The sequence below is a fragment of the Perca flavescens genome, chromosome 18 (assembly GCF_004354835.1).
Source record: "Perca flavescens isolate YP-PL-M2 chromosome 18, PFLA_1.0, whole genome shotgun sequence".
In the NCBI taxonomy this organism is placed as follows: Eukaryota; Metazoa; Chordata; class Actinopteri; order Perciformes; family Percidae; genus Perca; species Perca flavescens.
In genome coordinates this window covers 1,413,500-1,439,313 of record NC_041348.1, presented here as the reverse complement: position 1 = coordinate 1,439,313, position 25,814 = coordinate 1,413,500, and the positions used below count along the sequence as shown (strand labels likewise).

At 40.6% G+C, this 25,814-nt stretch overlaps 2 protein-coding genes across 2 annotated transcripts; both read left to right on the top strand.

Annotated features, from left to right (window-relative positions):
- Nucleotides 1–5,496: 5,496 nt before the first annotated feature.
- ndufaf4 (NADH:ubiquinone oxidoreductase complex assembly factor 4) lies at nucleotides 5,497–12,737 on the top strand. Its single transcript, XM_028605238.1, has 3 exons — nucleotides 5,497–5,704; nucleotides 5,890–5,987; nucleotides 11,700–12,737. The coding sequence occupies exons 1-3, from the start codon at nucleotides 5,560–5,562 to the stop codon at nucleotides 12,003–12,005; spliced, it is 549 nt and encodes a 182-aa protein (XP_028461039.1). The 5' UTR covers nucleotides 5,497–5,559; the 3' UTR covers nucleotides 12,006–12,737.
- A 3,585-nt stretch (nucleotides 12,738–16,322) lies between these two features.
- Nucleotides 16,323–23,964, top strand: gpr63 (G protein-coupled receptor 63). The gene is made up of 2 exons (XM_028605519.1): nucleotides 16,323–16,822; nucleotides 22,308–23,964. The coding sequence occupies exon 2, from the start codon at nucleotides 22,423–22,425 to the stop codon at nucleotides 23,620–23,622; it is 1,200 nt and encodes a 399-aa protein (XP_028461320.1). The 5' UTR covers nucleotides 16,323–16,822; nucleotides 22,308–22,422; the 3' UTR covers nucleotides 23,623–23,964.
- Nucleotides 23,965–25,814: the final 1,850 nt, after the last annotated feature.

Genomic DNA, 25,814 nt, shown 5'->3' with positions numbered 1-25,814 from the left:
TTCCCTGAATTTTGACTTTTATTTTTTGTAGTTTTATGACTTTTTTTTATTATGAGTTCATTTTCACAATATTGGGATTTTGGTTCTCATAATATTTCTTTCTAGAGATTACAACTTCACTCTCCTAATATGACTTCTTTTATTTTATTTATATAGCCCAAAATCATAAATTTGCCTTAGGGGGCTTCAGGATATTATTCTATAAACTTTATTCTCATAATGTTATGACTTTTTCTAGAAATTTCAACCGTATTCTCATAAAAGAGTTCCCCCAGAATATTATGAGTGTATTCCTGAAACTCTGATTATTTATTTTTTTATAACTGTGGCCCAAATACTTGTAAGATTGACTTAATGGGTGTTCAGGAAAACCAAACAACTGATTCCAAATAGGAATTGATGCAACCAGACCCCCTCCGATGTGAAAAGCTTCTGTGGAGCTTTGGAAGTCTGCGTCTGTGTGAAGGTCAGAGGTCCGGTCCGGCCTCCACTTTAGCCACTATGATCCAGTCACAGCCACATCTGGACCTGACATCTGTCCTGTCTACACAATTCATAGGAAATACATTTAAATGTATATATGTGAAAGCAAGATATATTTTTATGTTTTTTTTTTCTTTTTTTTTTACCATTTGTAAATAAAATTACTACATGCATAAGTATGCATTCATCGTGTGTTGTGTCAAGTGAACATGTGAACTCCAAAATGGGGGTAAAAGTTCTACAGTATGTTATACGTAGAGCTGGAACAATTCCAAATGTTGCTGTACGATTAAAGGTGCACTATGAGTTCCTGCATGGTTTCATTTTTGTCTCAAATTGTAGGCATCTCTCCTTGATCCGCTAGCTGCCTGTCCCCTGAACACACCGTGAAAAAGCCCGGTCTCGGGAGACAACACACGTAAACGTCAAACAAACACTAGGGGCACAGGCTGTGCACCAAAATACAACACGGTGTGTTCAGGGGACAGGCAACTAGCGGATCAAGGAGAGATGACTACCATTTGAGACAAAAATGAAACCGTGCAGGAACTCATAGTGCACCTTTAATCGTCTCGGAAATAATTGTGATTAACAGTCAAATTTAAAAGTATGTATTTATTTGTTACTTTTTTAAGCAAATTAAAGTTTTGAATGAATTCCAGGATACATCTTTTGGGTAATTCACTGTTATGTGACCCAGATAATGTAACAACACAAATACACAGCCTATAAAGTAAAGAACGCCTCTTTTTCTAACTCTGTCTGTGTGTGTTTATGTGTGTGAGTGTGTGTGTGTGTGTGTGTGTGTGTGTGTATTCATGGTGATGAAGGAACATGTCAGCCAACAGTGAGGCTCACTGGTGTGTTTTTATGATACATCAGACTGTGATACACACACAATATTGTTAGTAGCAGTGGTGGAAGAAGTATTCAGATCCTTTACTGCAGTAAAAGTACTAATACCACACTGTAAAAAAAACTTTTAACTCTGTTACAGTAAAAGTCCTGCATTGTAAATTTTACTGCAGTAAAAGTGTGTAAGTATCATCAGGAACATGTAGTTAAAGTATGAAACCATTGTAGAAAGTGTAAAGGATCCAGCTGTGTGTTTATTGGTCTCATCATCTCAGCTGGACTTGTAGCCGTTATATAGTCGGCTGGTTTACTTTAGAATCAAACATCAGATTTTATAAACTACATGTGTTCTGTGTGCAGGAGTCTTAATGTGTAAAGTAACTAGTAACTAAAGCTGCAACAGATGAATGTAGTGGAGTAGAAAGTACAATATTTCTCTCTGAAATGTAGCGGAGTAGACGTAGAAAGTGGCATGAAAAGAAAAGACTCAAGTAAAGTACAAGTACCTCAACATTTGTGCTGGAGTAAATGTACTTAGTTACATTCCACCACGGGTTAGAAGATACATTCATTGATGGTTCAGATCTGCACATTTCATTTGTTGAAAATAGGAAAAATATAGAATATCACCAGCCTTTCCTTTGAAGTTGTAGCGTGTCTTGGGCACCATAGTATGATTACTACAAGCTGATATGGTTATCAGTCATTCAGTAGCTATACTGGCTCTGAAATATAATATAATATATAATACTATAAACAATCTCTCTCTCTCTCTCTCTCTCTCTCTCTCTCTCTCTCTCTCTCTCTATATATATATATATATATATATATATTTTTGAAGCGGCACTGTGGCTCTGTCTGGTGCTTAGCACCACCCAAGACAATTGTGATTGGTTTAAAGAAATGCCAATAAACCAGAGCATGTTTTTCTCCCATCCAGGAATGCTGTGTGGACCAGCCAGACCTTCCTCCGCAGTGCTGTGGAGGAGGGTCTGGCTATGCGTGACTACGTGAGCTCTAATGCTCATTGAAATGTTCTTGCAGCGCTGTATGTTTGTTTTAATAATCCCGTGGTGTTGTAGTTCTTTCTGTCGCTAGTCCAAATATAATTCGCTGTATTGAGACTACAAATGAGACCAACATGCAACTTCTATTGCAGCCAATCCAGACACCAGTCCAATAATATAATGCCAATGAGGAAATCAGAGAATTGTTTCAGACGATGTTTCTGATTTTGTTTTTGATAAAAGTCTTAAATTTCATTCATAATGGTCTTAAAAAGGTCTTAAAAACTCTTCAATTTGACCTGGTCAAACCTGTAGAAATCCTGAAAAACTCTCCCAAGCGAAGAACCCATCAGGGGCCACTACTGTATCTTATCATCAATCGAATAAATTCATTGTCACAGCACTTGATTTTTTTTTTAAGGAAAAATGGTTTGTGTGAGCCACTGTTGTGTCTTCTGGGTCAGTGTTTTGAGTGTGTGCACAGCTCCGGGGATCCTGAGATCCTCATTGGCTGAGATCCTCGGGCCTTTTATTGACTCTCATCAGCTCCTTTAACTCGGGGGCCGTTAGTGAGTGAAATGAAAAGAATTTCTTTCCATTCTTCTGCTGTGGGGCTGTGTTGTGATTGGGTAGAGAATGGCTTCCAGATGTGCTCCATATGGCTTCCCTTATAGAAAAAGTGACCTCTGTCTGTCTGCCTGGCCAGGTCAGAACACTCGGGGGATGGAAGTGAAAACGGATTTATTAACTTCTCACTAACAAATGAAATCTCACCGTGACAAACGGGCAGATGTTGGCTTTGCATTTGAAAGCGGCCCTGATGAGACGTGGCCCTCAGGTTGATGAGGAGTCAGGATGTACGATGCTGCCGTCTGCTGGCCATTCGTCTGATCATCTCCTTTTAACCCTTGGGTTGTCTTCCTCGTTTTTTTTCTGGGTCTAAATTTGAAATGAAAACTGTTTTCAACCTTTTGTTGTTCTTGTTCGACACTTGTCACTTTTCCTGATGTTTTTGTTGATTTTCTTCCACGTTTGTTGTCACTATTTGACGTTTTTGTCAATTTGTTTCAGCGATTTTTCTTTCTGTTTTTATCGATTTTTCCCCCCAGCGTGTTTGAAGCTTGTTCCAACATTTTTGGCACTTTTTTCAACGCTCATTTTTCATTTTTTTTCTTCAAATGCTATAAAATTCAATAAAACACCCACATTCAATAAAAGTACTGAACTGATCATTTATTTTACCTGTGAAGAGAATGGTTGTATGGAACCATCCACGTTAGTTTCTTTGACAATTTGGTGGAAAGAAACCCAAAATTGTGATATGGAAACTTTTTTTAAAAATGGGTCAAATGGACCTTTTTCACAGCAGACATGTTGACTTGTCATAGTAGGAAAAGCACAGCTGAAATTCATAACCTTAATGATGGCTCAGTTCCATCAAGTGTCCCAGTAAGATATTTCAGTGAGTCAGCATGCCCAATACCAGGACCTCTCCTAAGTGGAATGCAGCCATCATTAATGGTTTAATACCAGGGCCTCTCCTAAGTGGAATGCAGCCATCATTAATGGTATACACCTGTGCTTTTCCTACTATGACATGTCAACATGTCTTCCGTGAAGAAGGTCTATTAGACATGAGGACAACAGGAGGCTTACATGTGTTAGAGTAGTACCCTTTATTTAGATATAGGGCACTATGTTAGAGTAGTACCTATATTTAGGGCACTATGTTAGAGTGTATGATGCTGCCATCTGCTGGCCATTTGTCGGCTCATCTCCTTTTAACCCTTGGGTTTGAACCATTTTCAAAGTTTATTTATATCAGAAATATGGGTTTCTTTCAAAAATAACATGGATGTACGTTGTATGGAACCCATACAACATTCTTCGCAGGTGAAATTAATGATTTCTTCCATTGAATATGGGGTGTTTTATTCAATTTTATAGCAAAAAAAACAGTTTAGTCTCCTGACTAAACTTTGACATAAAACAGTTTGTGATCCACTCAACATCCACTGGTGTCAACTATTAGTCAAAAATAATTCATCATTTCTGCTTTTTTTAAACTCCAAAATTAGGTGTAATGTCATTTAAAATAGGTTTATTGACCGTGAATGTTTTTTTTTTAAACGTAGAAAAAAAGCAACAAAAGCGTCGGAAAAGGCCCCAAAATTTTGACCTGGAAGGAAGACAAGTTGATGGTCGATGGGAAGACAAGACAACACAAGGGTTAAACTAGAAGAAAGAAGAATCCTCTGTTCCACAGGTCAGGGCCTGAATGTCAGCATTTCAATTAGTAGCCTAAGTCTTAAGTCATTTCCTTTCAACATCCTGAAGGAAATACATCTTAATAACACGCAATTCAGAATCAGAAAAGGCTTTATTACCAAGTAAGTCCAAGTCCAGTAACCTCAATCAAGTCGGTTATACAGGTTCTAGACACTGAAACTGTGACATGGGTAGTTATTTTACTTTATATGTATATTCTTTTGTATTTTAGCACTTAAATAGCATTCCCAGTTGGAATCTAATTTTTGTCTGTTTAAGAATGTGGTTATTTATTATTTATCTTATAAGTCATAAACAGTGAATCAAATTATCCAAAATTACCCAAATTACCTGAAATAACCTACATCCAACTGCCATAGTACTGATAGATAGATAGATAAATAGATAGATAGATAGATAGATAGATAGATAGATAGATAAACCAATTCAAATGATGAAATAGCAGGTAGAAACATAACTATCTCCTAAGTTTTACTTAGAATGTAAATATATATACATATATATATATATATATATATATATATATATATATATATATATATATATATATATATATATATATATGTGTGTGTGTGTGTGTGTGTGTGAGACTAACTTCCTCAAATTTGTAATTCATGATGACTTGTGATTTGCATGTTTTGACTTAGTACCTTAACGTTTTGAGTATTTTATTTAGTTTTACCATATTTTTTATTTTGTATTACCATACTATTCCTCTTTGTTTTCTCCCCCTGTCTAAATGTGTTTCAATAATAGATAAATAGACTACACACCAACCGGTTTTTGGAATGGAGAACTAATAGACTATTCCGACCACACGGTGTCGCTGCTCAGCTCTGTGTTCGCCTTTCCAGTGGGAACTGGACCTGCTCGCTCACCGTCGACAGTTTGAATAAACTTTATTGGTAGCGGTCCTTGGCGTAACATGTCAAACATGGGGGCACGAGTTGCACGTATGTTCAGAAATTTCAACCTAGAAAACCGGGTACACCGAGAAATCTCCAAGGAGAAGCCGCAAGTAGCACCCCGACACGAGACCGGCCTCCCGCCCTCCGCCGCCAGCTCTGAAGGTGAGTTAGCCTTTATCAAATATATATTCTGTATGACGTTAGGGACAGCTTCTGACGTAGCTAACCCTAACGATTTAAGCTGTGGGATGAAGTTCCCCTGTTGGAAGTCGCTTTGGATAAAAGCGTCAGCTAAATGACATGGAACGGAACGGAATGTCATGTAACTAGCATGTTGTGTGTTTCAGCCGCGGAGACGGCGGAGACCGTGAACCGGAGGAACGAGTCTCTGCTGACCTTGCTGCGGTCCGTCTATGTGGAGTCTACAGACCCGGCAGCAGCAGAGGTCAGGCCGGGGACGCTAGTTTTTTTTTTTGATTATTATTATTATTTGCAAACTTTACAAATATGTTATACAGTGTTTGAACAATTTAACATCGTACTTACAAAAATAGCAAAAAAGATATTAATTTCCATCCAAAGAACATTACAACCTTACTTTATGGTTTAAAAAAAAAAAAAACTCAAGAAGAAAGGCACTTCAATACACAAAGAGAAAAAAAGACAGAAAACATTACGAAATACAGAAAATATAATACAAAGAAAAGGTGAAATGGAATGTATTTCCTTGAAACAATCTTGCAGTACATCAGCTATATAAATACTTTTCTCATTAATAATTTGGATAGACTCCAAAAATAATTCCGAAATTCAATTCCGAAGTGAGTAAAAGCTGGCCGAGATTTAGAAAACTTCGCCTTATGGATATGAAATTTCCATTTGTGTATAGTTTGGTTTTTGTTATCCTAGTTCAGTCTCTTTTGAATGGCTCTAATGATGGATGACAGGGGTGGGAAAAAATTGTATATATGGTGATTTTGTTTTTACGACAATTCTTAAAATCTTAAAAATAGTTTTAATTTTTACCAATTATTTACTTAAATATTTCTGTTTATAAGGTACTGCTGACGGCGACTACATCATACCCGTTTCCAGCAAAAAAGACGGAAAGCAGAAAATCCATCTTATGTTCTTCTTTACACAGTAAATAAATGTCAGACTGACAGACTGACATGTGATGTTCATTCTTCAGAAAACTATCAGTTTTTAGAAATGTCTCATGATATACTGTCTCTAGAACTGTATTATTAAACGTTTGTGTTTGTCAAAGAAGGAAAACAAAAATCGAAATACTCAATAATATTGATAATAATACTTATAGAATCACAATAAATAAAAATAGCAATACAAATCCAATCAGCACCCAGATATCGGGATGGAATCAAATCGGGGACAAAAGCATATGGTCCCAGTCCTAATGGATGAGGCTTTATTTGATTTAATTAGAGATCCATCGCGTTGTACGGCTGTTTGATTAGTGACATTATACGTTGGTCAGTCATCTCTAGTCTCTTTGCTGAGCCCTTTCCCCCCCTTTTCCAAATGCATCGCTATCGATATTGCGACGATATTGTAGGGTTGACAACTGGTGCTTTCACAAAATATTAACACAATGACATTTTAGATAAATAATCATCAATAATGTGGTAAACTGTTTCAAGTGAAATTTATAGAGAAAAAATAAATATTTATTCTGTTATAAACCACACAAAAATAGTTTGACGTTAAAACAAATCTGCAATTCTTCAAATGATAATCCCTCAAAATGTTTCATAACAAATTTTCTGAGAAAATTGAGTTAGCATGTTCTTATTATTGCACAGCCCTGTGTGTGTGTATGTATCTATCTATCTATCTATCTATCTATCTATCTATCTATCTGAAAACATGTCTTATATTTTAGATTCTTCAAAGTAGCCACCCTTTGCTTTGATTACTGCTTTGCACACTCTTGGCATTCTCTTGATGAGCTTCAAGAGGTAGTCACCTGAAATGGTTTTCCAACAGTCTTGAAGGAGTTCCCAGAGATGCTTAGCACTTGTTGGCCCTTTTGCCTTCACTCTGCGGTCCAGCTCACCCCAAACCATCTGGATTGGGTTCAGGTCCGGTGACTGTGGAGGCCAGGTCATCTGGCGCAGCACTCCATCACTCTCCTTCTTGGTCAAATAGCCCTTACACAGCCTGGAGGTGTGTTTGGGGTCATTGTCCTGTTGTAAAATAAATGATGGTCCAACTAAACACAAACCGGATGGGATGGCATGTCGCTGCAGGATGCTGTGGTAGCCATGATGGTTCTGTATAACTTCGATTTTGAATAAATCCCCAACAGTGTCACCAGCAAAGCACCCCCACACCATCCCACCTCCTCCTCCATGCTTCACGGTGGGAACCAGGCATGTAGAATCCATCCGTTCACCTTTTCTGTGTCGCACAAAGACACGGTGGTTGGAACCAATGATCTCAAATTTGGACTCATCCAACCAAAGCACAGATTTCCACTGGTCTAATGTCCATTCCTTGTGTTTCTTGGCCCAAACAAATCTCTTCTGCTTGTTGCCTCTCCTTAGCAGTGGTTTCCTAGCAGCTACTTGACCATGAAGGCCTGATTCGCGCAGTCTCCTCTTAACAGTTGTTCTAGAGATGTGTCTGCTGCTAGAACTCTGTGTGGCATTCATCTGGTCTCTAATCTGAGCTGCTGTTAACTTGCGATTTCTGAGGCCGGTGACTCGGATGAACTTATCCTCAGCAGCAGAGGTGACTCTTGGTCTTCCTTTCCTGGGGCGGTCCTCATGTGAGCCAGTTTTGTTGTAGCGCTTGATGGTTTTTGCGACTGCACTTGGGGACACATTCAAAGTTTTCGCAATTTTCATTTGTTAAAGTAATGATGGCCACTCGTTTCTCGCTGATTGGTTCTTGCCATAATATGAATTCTAACAGTTGTCCAATAGGGCTGTCTGCTGTGTATCAACCTGACTTCTGCACAACACAACTGATGGTCCCAACCCCATTAATAAGGGAAAAAATTCCCCTAATTAACCCTGACAAGGCACACCTGTGAAGTAAAAACCATTTCAGGTCATTTGGAGAGAGAGAGAGAGAGAGAGAGAGAGAGAGAGAGAGAGAGAGAGAGAGAGAGAGAGAGAGAGAGAGAGAGAGAGAGAGAGAGAGAGAGAGAGAGAGAGAGAGAGAGAGAGAGAGAGAGAGAGAGAGAGAGAGAGGCTTTCAAACGAGCAAAGTGGCAGTTGGTCAAGGCCACACCCCCACCCTCCACCTTGCCCCTCCCCACTCTCCTCCTCAATACAGTGGGGGAAATAAGTATTTGACCCCTTGCTGATTTTGCAGGTTTGCCCACTTACAAAGAATGCAAAAATCTACAATTTTAATCATATGTACATTCTAACAGGGAAAGACAGAATCCCAAAGAAAATTCCAGAAAATCACATCATATGAATTTATTAAAATTGATAACCATCTGATGAGGAAAAACAAGTATTTGACCCCCTGGACAAAACAGCATGTAAATATTTTGTAGAAAAGCCATTATTGGCCAACACAGATGTCAAACGGTTTTTATAGTTGGTGACAAGGTTTGTGCACATTTCGGCAGGGATGTTGGCCCTCCTCCCTGCAGACAGCCTCCAAATCATTCAGGTTCCGAGGTTGTCGCCTGGCAACTCAAATCCAAAGATTTTCAATCATCTGGAGACTGGCTAGGCCAAAAACCTTGATGTGCTTCTTCTTCAGCCACTCTTTTGTTGGGTGTGCTTAGGGGTTCATGTGCTGAAACACCCATCCTCGAATCTTCAGCTCTCTCACTGAGGGAAGGAGATGTCGGTCCAGAATTCCACGATACATGGCCCCGTCCATCCTCCCCTCAATACGATGGAGTTGTCCCGTCCCTTGGCTGAAAAGCACCCCCAAAGCATGATGTTGCCACCACCGTTTTGACGGTGGGGATGGTGTTCTTTGGGTTGTACTCGGTGTTCTTTGCCCTCCAAACACGACGAGTTGAGTTGAGGCCAAAAGTTCTATTTTGGTCTCATCTGACCACATCACCTTCTTCCAGGCCTCTTCTGAGTCATCCAGGTGGTGAGGGAACTTCATGCGGGCCTGTACATGTTTCTTCTTGAGCAGGGGGACCTTGCGTATTTCAATCCATGAAACCAACCGTTTCTTTTGTAACTGTGGTCCCAGCTGCCTTCAGTTGATTCATCAGTTCCCCCCCCTTGTGGTTTTGGGATGATTCCTCACCGTTCGCATGATCAGGGACACCCCACGAGGCAAGATCTTGTGTGGAGGCCCAGACCGAGGGAGGTTGGCAGTGGTGTGGTGCTTCTTCCATTTCCTGATAACTGCACCGACAGTTGATCTTTTCTCTCCAAGTTGCTTTCCGATTCTCTTGTAGCCCATCCCAGCCTTGTGCAGATCAACAATCTTGTCCCTGATGTCCGTAGGCTCTTTGGTCTTGCCCATGGTGGTGATGTTGGATTTTGGTTGTTTGGGTGTTGAAATACAGGTAACGAGGTGAGGCAGGTGTATTTGATGTAGATAATTGGTTCATTGGGGCTGTGTCTTAAAGAAAGGGCTTGTAGGAGCCAGAATACTTGCTGTTTGTCCAGGGGGTCAAATACTTGTTTTTCCTCATCAGATGGTTTTCAATTTTAATAAATTCATATGATGTGATTTTCTGGAATTTTCTTTGGGATTCTGTCTTTCCCTGTTAGAATGTACATATGATTAAAATTGTAGATTTTTGCATTCTTTGTAAGTGGGCAAACCTGCAAAATCAGCAAGGGGTCAAATACTTATTTCCCCCACTGTAGCTTCAGACACAGAAATGGCACATCCTAAGGAAAACTCATTGCGGTAGTGGCTGTAGTTCTGCACCAAAGCTGAATTTCGGGAAAGAGACTTCAGATACAGTATTAGGGGACCACTAAGGCCTATATAAAAGAGACTTCAGATACAGTATTAGGGGACCACTAAGGTCTATATAAAAAGTTCAGATACAGTATTAGGGGACCACTAAGGTCTATATAAAAGAGACTTCAGATACAGTATTAGGGGACCACTAAGGTCTATATAAAAGAGACTTCAGATACAGTATTAGGGGACCACTAAGGTCTATATAAAAGAGACTTCAGATACAGTATTAGGGGACCACTAAGGTCTATATAAAAGAGACTTCAGATACAGTCCACTAAGGTCTATATAAAAGAGACTTCAGATACAGTATTAGGGGACCACTAAGGTCTATATAAAAGAGACTTCAGATACAGTATTAGGGGACCACTAAGGTCTATATAAAAGCATCCAAAGAGCACCATGTCATGGGACCTTTTAAGAAAAAAATGTACTTTAACGTTTAAATGTGTTATTAAAAGCTGCTTTAACTATTTTGGCCATTTGCGGACAACCCTCAATAACAAGCTTAAAGGTGCCCTGCCATACAAAACCGTTTTTACTTACATTTTTTAAAATCTGTTCGGTCCATATGTATTTGTGTTATGTGGTGAATGTGAAAATGAACTGCTACCTCCTCTGTCAGCTCTAGCACTGAAAAGAAATAAGCAGAGAAATCAGGCCAATCACAACAGCCCAGGACACTCTTGAAAAAGAGATTTTTAATCTCAACAAGTTTCTTCCTGGTTAAATATAGGTTTAAAAAAAAAAAAACAGCTGGTCAGTCTGACATCATATTGCCTGAGCTCATTACTATTCATGAGCTCGCCCAGTTGGGCTGGGTAAAGGATGCTGATAGCCAGGCTCTCATTGGCTAGCTGTTGGCCAATCAGATTCAAACAGCTTAGCTTGTTGAATATTAATGAGAACTGGCAGAAATCGAGCTGTGGTTTCCTGCAGGCTTTCTATACCACGCTAGAATGGCTTGAAACAAGGTAACCAAGTTACAGAGTCCATGGTAGACCTTCAGACGTCACCACAAAGTCAGGAAATACTTGTGGCAGGGCACCTTTTTAAAAACTCACTCATTTGACATTATGGCCTCGAAAATTGATACCGCTAGCATGCTAACGAACAGTTGCTATCTGAAATCTAAAATGTAATTACAAATAGCAGTGTGGTTTGATTTAAATGTTGTGTGTATTTTGCAAAACCGTATTTTCGGCTAATTTCCTTGTGCTTAATCTTTTCACAGGCACCAAAGGAAGTGGCGGCGGATAAAGCAGCGGAGCGGCGGCCGCTAAGGTTCAGTTTACCGGGGGACGTTTACGGCCTGGTGGAGCTCACAGACGTTCCTAAAGGCAAGCTGACCATCGCTGAGGCTCTGAAGGCCCTGAGCAGCCACCGCCGCCAGCCCCAGACATGGACACCGCATAAGATCGCTCAGGAATATTCTCTGGACTTGAAGGACACAAAAGCTCTTCTAGAGTTCTTCATCCCCTTCCAGATTCAGATCATACCACCCAAGTCTGAAAATGCCAAGCAGATCAAGGCTTCGTAGGACTGCACTGTAGAAGAATGGTAGACAATCAACAAAATATGACTCACTCCACTTATTTATGTACATAAATTCATCGCAGTGGGAGAGTCACTCAAGTTTCTCAAGCCTGGGGTCTGGACCCAATATGGGGTTTCTAGATATGTAGATGGACTCATGGGATGTGTCTTACGTTTTACTGATATATAGTCAATCTTGGAACCCGTCAGCTATTGGTCAAATGATGATTCAGACTAAGTGGGCAAAGGTAAATAACAGCTAGTAGGTCTGGTAAGTTCAGAATATACATCACTTTACTGTAAAGCAGCCTTTAAAACCAGGGAAAGACAACACGTGTCATATCACTCTATTCAAAATGTAAGATACCTAGCCTCACGTATCATTGTCGATTATAATATTGATATATTTCCCAGCCCTAGTTGAAATTGAGAGACAATGTCTCTATGAACAGATATCTGCATATAAAAAAAGCCAAATCCTAGCTGATGGGTTACCAGATTGCATTTCGGCAAATGCGTTCCGCCTCCTTTGCTCTCCACGTGGACGGTTTACCTGCATGCAACCAAAGCTCGCTCAAACGTGATTGGTCACTACTACTCGGGCTCCAAGCCCAAACTAGAACGCTTCCAATACCAAAATCTTGTCCCGTTGCCTTCAGATGCAGATATCTGTTTGTAGAGATTAATATATAGCAAATGAAAATAATCAAATTAATAAAGAAGTACAAATATTTAATCGTTATCATTGTCTTTATAATCCTTTCGAAGATTCTTCTCTTCTAGTACAATACAATTCATGCACAATTTCTGATGAGACTTTTGGAACCCTGGTTCCTCACTTGAGCTTTCCTTCCGAGACTGAGAGAAGGAAATCTCATGTCTGTGCTGGAGCCTAGCTTAGCATAACGATGGGTTGGAATATAAATTCTTCCAACACATAACTTCCTCTTAAACTACAAATAGTTTTTACATTTCTCTTTGTAAGCCGATCAAACAAAGGAGCTACCATGTTAATCAGTTAGCTTTATGGTGTGTGTTATTTCCCCGCTTCCCATTCATCTCTATGGGAGCAGCCGTGTAATGCATTCTGGTAGCATCGTGGGGGACTTTGGAGAAGCGGGGGGGCAAGTTGCCCGCCCCCTTAATTTGCATAAAGTTCAATCTAGCCAACTTTATGCCAATGAGGCTCGCCGCCTCTGAAAAGCTGACGAAAATCTCTTAAACTCCGCTTCATGGATCTGAAATGAAGACCGATTCAGCAACTGCACGGCCTATTTCTCGCTTAAAATGTTTTCAGAAACGCGTTTCGGTGAACTATTTTCCTAAAATACGGGATCGCGTTCCGAACGAGCCGCCATTATGGTACGTTTCAGTGAAGAGAAACTGGTTGCGAGCCCACTAGTGTGCAATTCTGGTCGTGCGATCCCGTCCGTGAAAACAAGGCGTATATGGACACCCACCATTAGGGGTGTTTGGTAAGTGTATTTATTCACTTTGGACAGAACAGGCTAGCTGTTTCCCCCTGGTTCCAGTCTTCATGCTAAGCTAGGCTAACCATGTCCTAAACCCAGCGCTGGACAGTCGTACTCTTCACAGCTCACTCTCTGAAAGAAAGCAAATCAGCACAGCCTACTTCCCAAACTGTTGACCTATTGCCTAACTGTGTAGAGCAGTGTTTCTCTGGAGGACTGCAGGGGGTACGTGTCCCCCTAGGGGTACTCTGGAGGACTGCAGGGGGTACGTGTCCCCCTAGGGGTACTCTGGAGGACTGCAGGGGGTACGTGTCCCCCTAGGGGTACTCTGGAGAACTGCAGGGGTACATGACATTTTTTGCAAAATGTTTTACTTCTATTGTCTTTTTTTTTTCTCAAAATTTGTCGCTTTTTTTCAAAGTTTGTCGCTTATTTAAATTTTTTGTCACTTTTGTCACCCTAGTATTGCCTTCCTTCTTTCTACTGTGTTTTATTTCGTCGTTTTTATTACTATTTTCGACTTCCTTCTTTCTACAGTCTTTTTCCAAGGTTTTGTCGCGTTTTTTGTGATCAACTTTTTTATTGGCACCTTCAAACATACAAATAAATTTCACGTGTGACCGGTAGTAGCAGACCGACGGTGCACAGAACAGTTCTCTCTCCCACCACCCACCCCTTTGTCGTTTTTTTTTTTTTTTAAGATTTTGTCGCCTTGTTCCATCAGCATTTAAATGTTTTCCAGGTACAAGGCTGTTGTTTAGTAAATCTATCGCTGACATCGCTGTATTGTTATATGGCTTAAAAAAAACTGTTCAAAGGGGGAACATTATTGAATAAGCTTGAGAACCAGTGGTGTAGAAGACTGTAGACTATATAGCACGCACATCTGTCCAGCAAAAACAACATAGCATAATACATAGTCTTTAAATTCAATATGATATGTAAAAGATTCTTTGTTTGAAGCATGTTTGTTTTATCAGTTATTAATTTGTCTTGTTGCTACAGAGGTTTGTGATCCAATCCATTTTAATATTTGGGTGTTTGCCAAGTACAGAATGAGAGTACATGGCTGTGAGCCTAACCATGGAGCACCTGTAGCCTACAACTAGGATTGGCCATCGAGAACCAGTTCCAACTTGGAATCTTAAAAAAAAAAAAAAAAAAAAAAAAAAAATGCAATGGAATCATTTGTTTATTGGAATTGTTCGGAAAATTTGGATTAGAATACGATCATTTGTTCCAAATTTAACACAAGTAACTAACTGTTGTGTTGCAGCCATGGAGCGGTAGTGTGGCCTTATTGATGTTGAAAAAGCCCGGTAAAACTGTAAATCACCATTGAATAAAAATACAATTTTCCTCTTATCCACTACCTGTGAAATAAGCAAGTGACCCTTGAGAGGCAGAATTTCCGTCGGCACCAGAGCAATTCTGGAAGTGGAACGTCGTCGAACTTTATTAGTCCCTAGAGGGGCAATTGATCCTCAGATCTCTGCAGGGTAAATCCAGACAGCTAGCTAGACTATCTGTCCAATCTGAGTTTTCTGTTCCACGACTAAAACCACTTTTGAACGTACACATGTTCCACCAAAACAAGTTCCTTCCTGAGACTATTTAGCAGAGGCACCATGGCTCCGTCCAGAGCTTAGCACCGCCCAAGACGATTGTGATTGGTTTAAAGAAATGCCAATAAACCAGAACACGTTTTTCTCCCATCCAGGAATGCTGTGTGTGGACTAGCCAGACCTTTCTGTACAGCGCTTTGGAGGAAGGTCTGGCAAAGCGAGACTAGACTTGACTTGATCAAAGACCAGTTTATGCTTGATTCAGTTTTTACTTTGGGAGCTGTTTTTACAAACCGTTAACAGGAATAAACTAATTGAAGAATGAACTTGGCACTTAAAAAAATAAAAGATTCTTTTGTTTATTTTAAGTGTTGTATCCCTAATTTATAGTTGTCTTATGGGTTGTGGGAATTAGCAATATGTTTTACCTTCAGCTCGGGTCAACAGGTCCCACATGTTTCTGCCCTGTAACCAGTAACAATCAGTGTTGTGTTGAAGTCATTTTAAAATAATGTTCATAGCTCAACCACACGGTAAACAACATTGTGATAGCGCTGAGCTGACTTTTGCAGTCCGGTCCATTTGTCGTCTTTCCCACCACACATCCGCACGTGCCCAAAAAAAGTCCTTCCTCCAACCAAGCCACGCCCTTTTAGACAGTTTGTCGTTTCTATTGGACGAAGCTGAAAATAGGGCGTACACCGTGAGAAGTCTGTTCTGCCCATGCAACTGGCTGCTGCTGCTGTCAGTTATCTGTGAATACAAAGCTGCGTCAATGTCACTGAGGGGGCGCGAGTGCTGCCCGACGCTCGGCTGTTCTGCCTTCAAAATAAGAGTAAAGCAAACTATTAAAAAATGTTTAAAAAAAAGCTTCTCTGGAAAATGTAATTATATAAACATGCTGAGGGGAATCATGGCACTTAGTACAAAATGAAGCTGCAGCTAGGCTATATTTAAAAAAAAATGATATGGTGGTATATGTTACTCGAAAACAATGTAGCTGGAAGTCATTTAAACTGAAGCACTTGCTGATATACATCTTCTGTTTTTTTACTGCATTATACAACCTGAGTTAATGTACTTTATCTTTAACAGATATGACGAAACATTGTGGTCTAATAGTCTTCACTTGCATTGCACAGAATTATTCTACATTCTTGCTACACTGGCCTTTTTCATGCTGACTATGCAACTGTCTGAGGGGCTATTGTACATGAACTTAACTTAATAAATATATAAACTCTACTCCTTATTTTGAAAGTCCAGACAAGAAGAGCTGTTTGTTTAGGCTCGTTGCCTTGCCGGACTATCCGATATTTGGGAGTGTAGTTTGTAACAGTGTGCTGATAATTTGGGCTACATAGGCTGATGCGCTCGGTGATGGATGAGGGGCCGCCTACATATCACATCTGTATGAAGGAAAAGGATGAAAAGAAGCATAATATTGACTCGCTTTATAAACAGCGCTGCCTCTCTCGCACTCCCCTGGAAACAAAGCGAGACTAACCGAACGCGGATTTGACTTTAACTACGACTTCAACTGTGTCTGTATAACGTTATAGTGGCGTCGCCGGGCGGCTGTCGCACTGTTAAAACTCCACAGCTCCAGGGCCTAACGTTACATACTGAAAAGGCCTGCTCGTTTGGTAGAACAACTGTTTGCTGTCTTGACTACAACGAGGAGGAGACGGCAGTTTTTGGGGGCGAGGAGATGCACCATATGGAGGACTGAGCTCGAGGCACTTCGCCCGCTCCTGAGCGACCGACATGGGAGAAGGAAGCAGGTAATATCCGTTTGAACCCAACCAGAGGTCTGTCGACGACACGATTAAACAAAAAAAACCAAACATTATTTCTCAAATATGGTGGCTAAATCCCGAAAATGAAGACGCAAAATGTACGTTAGTTCCAAACAGCCGCTGCTCTCGGGAGGGAAACTCTCCGCAGACTCTTGTTCGTCGTCTCAACCATTTTGGTGGCAACAAGGACGCAGCCGAGGCTGTAAACGTTCCAAACACCTCCTCGGTTACTAAAGGAGCTCCAGGCAGCCAGGCTGTCCGAGTAAAGAGCTGCTGGGGCTGGCCTCTATTGATCTTATTGGTTATCGATGAAGTGAAGGCGCGGTGGGAATGAGGTGTAATTTGTTTTTGCTTTGGATTTGCCCGACATTTGAGTCAATTACCCAGACACCTGAGCTCTGTCTCTCCCAGATTTTGCACCGCCAACAGCTGTTAAAAGGCTCGGATGAGATTTGTCTTGTGAATATAGTTTTAAATCTGATCTATTCTGTCCTCCAGGGACACCAGCATCGTGCGTCTACAAATAGCCACTGGCTAGCTTATAGGAATTAGTTATGGTCCGAATGCTGCACTGATTTATAGGCTATAGTCTACGGCATGCACATTATAACAACACACACCAAACTGAATACAAAAAGTGAACAAAACTGGCCTTGTTATTCAAGCAAAGACATCCTTTTACTCTTTACACTGTAAAGATCCTATGAGCATCGGAGTACCTAATGGTGATATTGTATCACTGCTGAATAATAGATGTTGAGGTTTAAATGCCACTGAAATATGATTTTAAATGTTTAGATCTTTCTAATGGTTTAGACTTAGACTTCTCTTTATTGATCCTTTTGGGATGACTCCCGCAAGGAAATTAGATTTCCAGCAGCTTACAAAACCCTTAGAAAATGAAGAGGTAGTTTGAATTAGAGGTGGTTTGAATTAGAGCTGCAAAAGATGAATCGATTAGTTGTCAACTATTAAATTAATCACTATTTTGACAATCGGTTTGAGCTATTATATATGAAAAAATGTAAATAATCTATGAATCTAGCTTCTTAAATGTGAATATGTTCTAGTTTCTTCTCTCCTCTGGGACAGTAAAGTGAATATCTTTGAGTTGTGGACAAAACAAGACATTTGAGGACGTCATCTTGGGCTTTGGGAAACACTGATCGCCATTTTTCACCATTTTCATTTTTAACGTTTTATAGATCAAACAACTATTAGATTAATCAGCAATGAAAATAACGCTAGGTGCAGCCCAAGTTTGAATTCTGCTCAAAGTTTTGCACATTCAGAAACAAAGTATATCTGAATAGGGTCCACAAATTACATACTTATCTTTTGGGTGAAAGAACATCGAGTCACTCAAATTCATCACGTAATCAAGTGATATTGGATTTATTAAATTTTGACAGCAAAATTGAACATAATTTTGAATTCAAACAAATCCCCATTATTAGAATATTACATTATTTTCTTTTTGTGCAGTATTTGAAATTGTGAATAAAAATGGACATTGCTACAATTACCTATTCAGTTGTTTATAGAAAATATATTTCTTACGGCCTTTCTTTGCTTCTATATCTATCAGGGTTTCTGCAGGGGGCTTTAAAAGTCTAAAATTTCAAAATAAAATTGTTAGGCTTTAAAAAGTCTGATTTTTCTACATCCATGCAACGCCTCTAATGTTTAGTGTTGATTCCATGGTGTTGTGGTTCTTTCTGTCACTGGTCCAAATATAATTTCACTGTATTATAACTCCAAATGAGACCAACATGTAACTTCTGTCGCAGCCAATCAGCTTTGGTGTTATTGGTGCGAGTCTCTTTCAGATTGTACCACAAACATAAAACCGATTTTATTCTTCAGCTATGGGCAGTACTTTGCTTGAAAGTTAGGGCTCAGTTGGTGTTGTGATAAAGGTCTTAAATATCATTCATAATGGTCTTTAAAAGCTTTAAATTTGACTTGGGGAAACCTGCAGGAACTCTGGTCTATGTACTCAGACTTATCTCAATCCATACCTTAAAATGTGTTAAGGTAGATTTATTAATTTAAATTTAAATTTTACAAATGCGTTTCTTTCCACAGATACTATATTATAGTCTGCTGTAACTATTCATCTCCAGCAGCTCTTAAGTTGGCAAATATGCAGAAATCATTTCCACCACAGTAACCTCATCAGTGTTGATCAATGCCACCTGAAACCAATAAGGTCCACTCTGACAGGTTGTTATTGCCATAAACTAGCAAATCTTACCATCATGGGTTAGGGTTAGGTTGACCCCTAACAATAGGCAGGTTTCCAGTACACATTGTCTCCTTATTATACTTCCTAGTGACTCAAGGTTACAAGATGTGGCTGAAAATCTCTGCAAACCTCCGTTGCATAATTGCATTGCCACATACGGTATTTGAACAATTCCCGCCCAGTCTTTTAGAATGCCCAATCATTCATTTTATTTTTTTATCTGCAGGTTTACTTCATTGCTTGGAAGCTGAAGTGGCTATTTTAACATTTTAGGTCACTCCAACCCCTAAAGGAAGGGAAAGCGATGTAGTATTACCTTCCACGAAGAGTTAGACTGCTGCACAGTACGGTCAGTGCTGTAATTAGGATCGGGCATCAAGAACCAAAGCTTTATTTTACATTGTAAAACTGGGAATCACCATTGAATTAAAATGTTCCTTGTATCTGTGAAATAAGCATGTGACCCGTTTCAACTCCACCCCTCAAAGAATCGGAATTGAGGATCAATAAAAACCAGAATCGAAAGGAAGAATTGGAATTGGAATCAGAATTGTTCCCATCCAAATGATGCCCTGACCCATGTCTGTATATGGATGTGAGGTGAATGGAGCAGGAAGTAGGCCGACATTAAACCAGTATGTGATGGAGCAGTAGCAAACTGCAGCAGATAATAGGCTTGTCGTCGTCGTCGTCGTATGAATAAAGCAAAGTCTTCCCCTCCTCCCAGCTGCCAGCCGGTTTATCTCCTGACTACAGCCTGTTCTCTCTCCGCTGGCTTTGTGACACGAGATAACGCTATCTGTTGAATGGCTACATATCAAAGCAGAATCCAACCTGTGTTTTAACACCACATAAAGGGCTGACGTGCACTCTTCTCATAATAATGGCCTATCATTGTATTTGCTTGATTTTTAAACCCACACAGGACTACAAATTATGAAAGAAAACTTAATGTATGTGCAAATGAAAATGGACTCTTTTCTGCAGCACGTTTATTATTTGGCATTTGGCTTAGCCATTGTAAATGATGCCAGGCAGCCTGAAATAACTGTCCAATGTTTATACAAGTGATAAGGGGTTTTATTGTCCCCAGCTGAACACTGGCTGTTGGTTACCGGCAGCAGGTAGGAACACATTTCAGGCAAACAGAAGAGATGTTTTACTTCTTTTTAGGCACGTTTTCCAGTCGCTTTTTTGTTTATAATATACTTCAACATTTTGGGAAATACCCTTTTTTCTGGGATGCAATGAGAAGATTAACAGCACTGATAGTCTGTGTGTTAAGTAGAGCTGCTCCATTATGGAAATGAATCATAATTACGATTATTTTGGTCAACATTGAAATCACGATTATTCAACATGATGTGACTGTTAGAAAGATGTTTCAATTATTTAACCTAAACCGTTAAACAAATCAACAGTGAAAACAGCTTGAACTGTGACATTTCCCCTTATGCTTTTTCTCTTTTAACTTTTATTTTCAATTTATCAATAAATACTGTGTTGCATCTTGTTTGTTTAATTCGTATACAAACAGAGATGTAAAAATGACTATTTGTATTTTCAGAGGCAGTTGTGCAAAGTAACAGCAGTGTATTCATCTTCTGGTGGTCCACTGGCTACAGTGTGGTTTTCCAGATCTTTCTGGCGTCCATCTTGATGGTACAAACCTGGCAACCTCGCCGTGACCACAACACTCTTAACCCCCAAATCCCCGGTGTGTCTGCGTCACGCTCCGGCCGACCACGGCCATCGGAGCGATCGCGATAATACGCACTAGGTCCATTTTAGACAGAGCTGCACAGGCAGGACAGGAAGTAGAACGGCAAGAGCATCCGGTCAATTTTCAAAATAAACACCCTGTACAGACCCTCAATGGTACTTTATATCACACCACTTCACTATGAATGAAAAACACAACTTAAAATACAAGTATAAAATGTATTTCACTATAAAAAAAAGTAAGAATAAGCTAAACAAATAAATACTCTAGTCCGAAAGGGAGTAGGATGAAGAAGCAAAATGCTTTTCTTGTCCTACCCTTTTTGAAATGTCCATACCTTTTTACATCTTTAATTACAAAGTTATCATTTTTATCATTATAATATTGGATGATTTGAACCTGGGGCACTGCCAGGGACTCTGCCTACATGGGGCGCATACCCTACTGGTTGAGCTAGAGGTTGCCCTTACGCATTCTATATTTGAACAACTGAAACAGCCATACATCTTTGATCCATGTCGTTCATAACTGCACTAAATGGAAGAAACCATTCAACTGCGAAGACTTCCTTACCTTTTATGGTAGAAGCACAAAGATCCAGGAGAAAGAACCAAATCTGCAAGTCGGGCAGGCAAATCCCTGCGCTTCTGAAACGCTCCCCGTGTGGTATGAGGGAATGAAAACACGGCGCATCTGCGCCCGGTGGCATCCCAGCCTAAGAAGCGCCGAGATACAGTTCCTGTCCACACATCCCTCGTAAAATGACAACTTGTGGTTCTTCTAGATTAAACAAATGAGTTGCAAAGCGCTACCTAATACACAGACATGGGATTGGTATAGATCTTTTCATCTATCTCACTCACTTTCAAAGTGAATCTGTGTGTTTCCCAAAATGTTGAACTATTAGTTTGACTTTATTTACTTCGGATGTGTAAAGCATTCAGATTAATGTCAAATTCTGAATTAATTTGCCTGAAGGTCATCAAACTCTTTCAGCTTACCCTACACACATTTTGTTATGTACTCGATTGTAGAGAAGACTACAAAAACCAAGGGAAGACTTCGGTGTGCCAAGTTCCACGGTTCATTTTAGCTTTAGTCGTCATGACACTATAATTGAGTTTGTCGTGCTTTGATACAAGTTGAACAAATTGTGATCAGCTTCTGTAAAAAGGAAGGCAAGTAGTCCGCATAGAAATCAGTTGGAAATGGTTGTAAAGCAAATTCAAACACTTTGAAACTATATTTAGCATCTAAACACTGCTTTCAGTGTCAAAAACTAATAATTGGTCATATTCTGGTAGACTCTGCAGGTGTGAGAGAGATGGCCGTGTGAATTAATTGGGGAGATGCAGGCATATAACCCTGACTGGATTACAGACTCACTGTCCCTGCCATTACAACTCCAAGGGAATTGTAATTAAAATGATGCTAGCGTGTAATGTGGTTTCACATTTTTTTTTCGTCTCCTTGGCATTAACTACATTTTTGTGTCTTAGGGTCTCACAGCCATGAGGACGCTGCCATGTTGCCTTGAGCTGGGGATACCTGCACCTATGGCATCATGGTTAGCGTGAGCTCAGCAGCAACGATGCCGGTTCACCCTGGGGAAGAATGGTTCACTCCACTACTGTTCCCCTTCCAGAGGCAGGGGACACTAATGCCAGTCTCTCCCGCCTCGTTACGGGGCTGCTGAACCTTTCCGAGAGGCCGCCGATGGAGAACGTCTCCGCGGAGCCGGCCACGCCGACGGCGAAGGCCCCGGCGAGCCTGCGAGGCGTCGGCCTACCACTGCAGGTCTTCTTCTGCTTCGCCATGGTCGCCATCCTGCTTCTGGCCCTGTTGGGAAACATGGTGGTGTGCTTGATGGTGTACCAGAGATCGGCCATGCGCTCGGCCATCAACATCCTCTTGGCGAGCTTGGCGTTTGCGGACATGATGCTGGCCATCCTGAACATGCCCTTCGCCCTGGTCACCGTCATGACCACCCAGTGGATTTTCGGAGATGTTTTCTGTCGAGTTTCGGCCATGCTCTTCTGGTTCTTTGTGATGGAGGGCGTGGCCATACTGCTTATAATAAGCATAGACCGTTTTCTTATTATTGTCCAGAAGCAAGATAAGCTGAGCCCGCAGAGAGCTAAAGTGCTCATAGTGGTCACATGGGGACTCTCTTTGGTTTTCTGTTTCCCGCTGGCTGTTGGTTCCCCTCCCCTACAGATCCCTCCCAGGGCCCCTCAGTGTGTGTTTGGCTACAGCGTTGAGCCTGGTTACCACACTTACGTATTGATCCTACTGCTAGTCTTCTTCTTCGTACCTTTCATGGTCATGCTGTACACGTTTATGGGGATCCTGAACACCATCCGCCACAACGCCATCCGCATCCACAGCCACACGGACAGCATCTGTCTGAGCCAGGCCAGCAAACTGGGCCTGCTGAGCCTCCAGAGGCCCTTCCAAATGAACATCGACATGAGCTTCAAGACCCGTGCCTTCACCACCATCCTCATCCTCTTCTCTGTGTTTACAGTGTGCTGGGCGCCTTTCACTGCCTACAGTCTGGTAGCTACCTTCAGTGACAGCTTCTACCACAAAGACAGCTTTTTCCAAATCAGCACATGGGTCCTGTGGTTGTGCTACCTCAAGTCAGCCCTCAACCCTCTCATTTACTACTGGCGGATCAAGAAGTTCCGCGATGCCTGCCTCGACCTGATGCCCAAGTACTTCAAGTTTCTTCCTCAGCTGCCGGGCAACACCAAGAGGCGCATCCAGCCGAGCGCCGTGTACGTGTGCGGAGAGCATCGCTCTGTGGTCTGAAGGAAAAGTCCACCTTCACACTGTTAAAACGCATCTTTACATAATGTACCATGCAGTTCCAGGCCCGTTTTGTTGTTTGGTGATATACTTCTCTCGGCATGTGTTCAGAAGCAAAAAAAAACAGCACTGCGTTACAAAATAGGCAAGGGGCTGCTGCTGCTACAGGTACCAGTGAGAAAATGAAATGCATCCGGGAGTTTAAAGGCTCATCAGATACTGAAACACCTGTGCACCATGGTTTATGATATTATTAGATTTTTATACCTCTGTATTGTTTGAATATTGTTTTTTTTTTAAGATTATTTTTTGGGGCTTTTCCGCCTTTAATGGACAGGACAGGGGACAAAGGGGGGAGAGAGAGGGGGGGAGACCCTGGACCGCTGCGTCGAGGCATAAACCTCTAAACATGTGTATGCCTACTCAACCACTGAGCTTGCTACCCGAGCTTCCGTGCTGAAACGGTACATTCTTGATCCCTTACTTTAGGAACATAAACATTCTTTTCTACAAAATCCTTCTTTTTTTTATTTTACAAAAGAAGCCAAAGTTGTCAAGTGTTAAATCTAAACAGCTAAACACAACTTTGCCTAAATAAAATACAGCTTAAAATTAGAAAGATGTTAATGTAAATTGGGATACTATATGTCTGTGATAAAATAATCTAAACTCAAGTTTCACTTACTAGACATTGGATGTCAGCGTTGTGTACTTGATAAAAAGGAAAATCCTGCACTCTGCTCTTGCTTATAACATCACAATTTATTAAAGAGATCTAATGTTTAGGTGGTTTAATAAATAGTCTTGCTATAAGCAAGAGCAGAGTGCAGGATTTTCCTTATTTCCAAGTTTGTGACTTTTCCAACCTGCGCAGAAGAATTGTTGGATGTGCGAATTGTTTCTTCAAAAAGCTTTTGGTATTTGACAGAAATGTACTACAGATACAGTAGTAGCTAAAATTATTATTATTATTATTATTATTGACCAATTACAGTACATGGATGTTGATATTGCGGCGATATTGTAGGGTTGACTATTTGTGATTTCATAAAATATTAACAAAAGATTTTTGATAAATAATCACCAATAATGTGGATACCATGACTAGGTGGGTAAAGACAAATAATAGAACAGCTAGTAAGTCTGATAAGTTTAGAAAATGACATCACTTTACTGTAATGCAGCCTTTAAAACCAGGAAAAGGCTCATATCATGATATTACAATATCTAAAATTGGGGGGGTCCTCCCCCAGGAAATTTTGAGTGTCAAAGACTTAATTTCCTGCATTTTGATACATTTTCAGCACAACTTTATGGTGAAAACATCTTAATTTATGTCAAGGAGAACACAAAATTCTAAATAAATAAAATATGAACGGCGTTTTTACTAAGAAGGAATGTTTTTGCCACGAATTTCCTTTTGCGCTGGCTAAAACTTCTTTGGGAGGGCGCCAAAACTCTCTATGTAGGAAGAACCCTGATATTGCTCAGCCCTAGTGTGCGCTTTGATTGGCCAGTTCACTGCGTTGCCAGATGGCATTCCAAGAGTTGAGTCAGGGTCAATCTTTTGTCTTTATAACCGGACAGCCTTTAATTTCCTTGCTGGTGCTCCGTGCATCGACACCCCCGCAGTGTTTTTAACGCAGTGCTGATGGCGTTCTGACTTACAGATTCACTCTGAGGTTCAACAACTGTGTGTGTGTGTGTGTGTGTGTGTGTGTGTGTGTGTGTGTGTGTGTGTGTGTGTGTGTGTGTGTGTGTGTGTGTGTGTGTGTGTGTGTGTGTGTGTGGATCCTCAATCGGCCATGGGATGTCAGATTGGTCAAGGCAGCTGGACTCACCGTGTGGAAGACGTTTTTTTTTTTTTTATCTAACCAAAGAGGCTTCATCACTGCTGAAACCTCCAGCTTTAATTTCTCTAATTGTGGCCAAGTATAAAAGACATTTGCAAAGGGGAAAACGTGGTGGCTGTACTGAAAGTAGTTGCCGTGCCGTGCTTCGTTTTCTATAATATGGGAATTGATAGGTTTGGGACTTGAATCCTGATGCAACATATTTGCTTGTCTTGTACACTGGAAGTCCAGTTGCCCTAAAGTCTGTGCAGATTCTTTCATTCAGTTTATTGAATTTCACAAAGTACCAACTGAGGCAGCTGGCTGTTTTGTCTCTGTCTCAAATAGCAGACCAAACCACCG

What these genes read in the sequence shown, in the direction of transcription:
- ndufaf4 (XM_028605238.1), top strand. Translation starts at nt 5,560, where the DNA reads ATGTCAAACATGGGGGCACGAGTTGCACGTATGTTCAGAAATTTCAAC. An exon ending in CTCCGCCGCCAGCTCTGAAG is followed by an intron (nt 5,705 to 5,889) that starts GTGAGTTAGCCT and finishes TGTGTGTTTCAG; the next exon opens with CCGCGGAGACGGCGGAGACC. An exon ending in CAGACCCGGCAGCAGCAGAG is followed by an intron (nt 5,988 to 11,699) that starts GTCAGGCCGGGG and finishes ATCTTTTCACAG; the next exon opens with GCACCAAAGGAAGTGGCGGC.
- gpr63 (XM_028605519.1), top strand. Translation starts at nt 22,423, where the DNA reads ATGGTTCACTCCACTACTGTTCCCCTTCCAGAGGCAGGGGACACTAAT.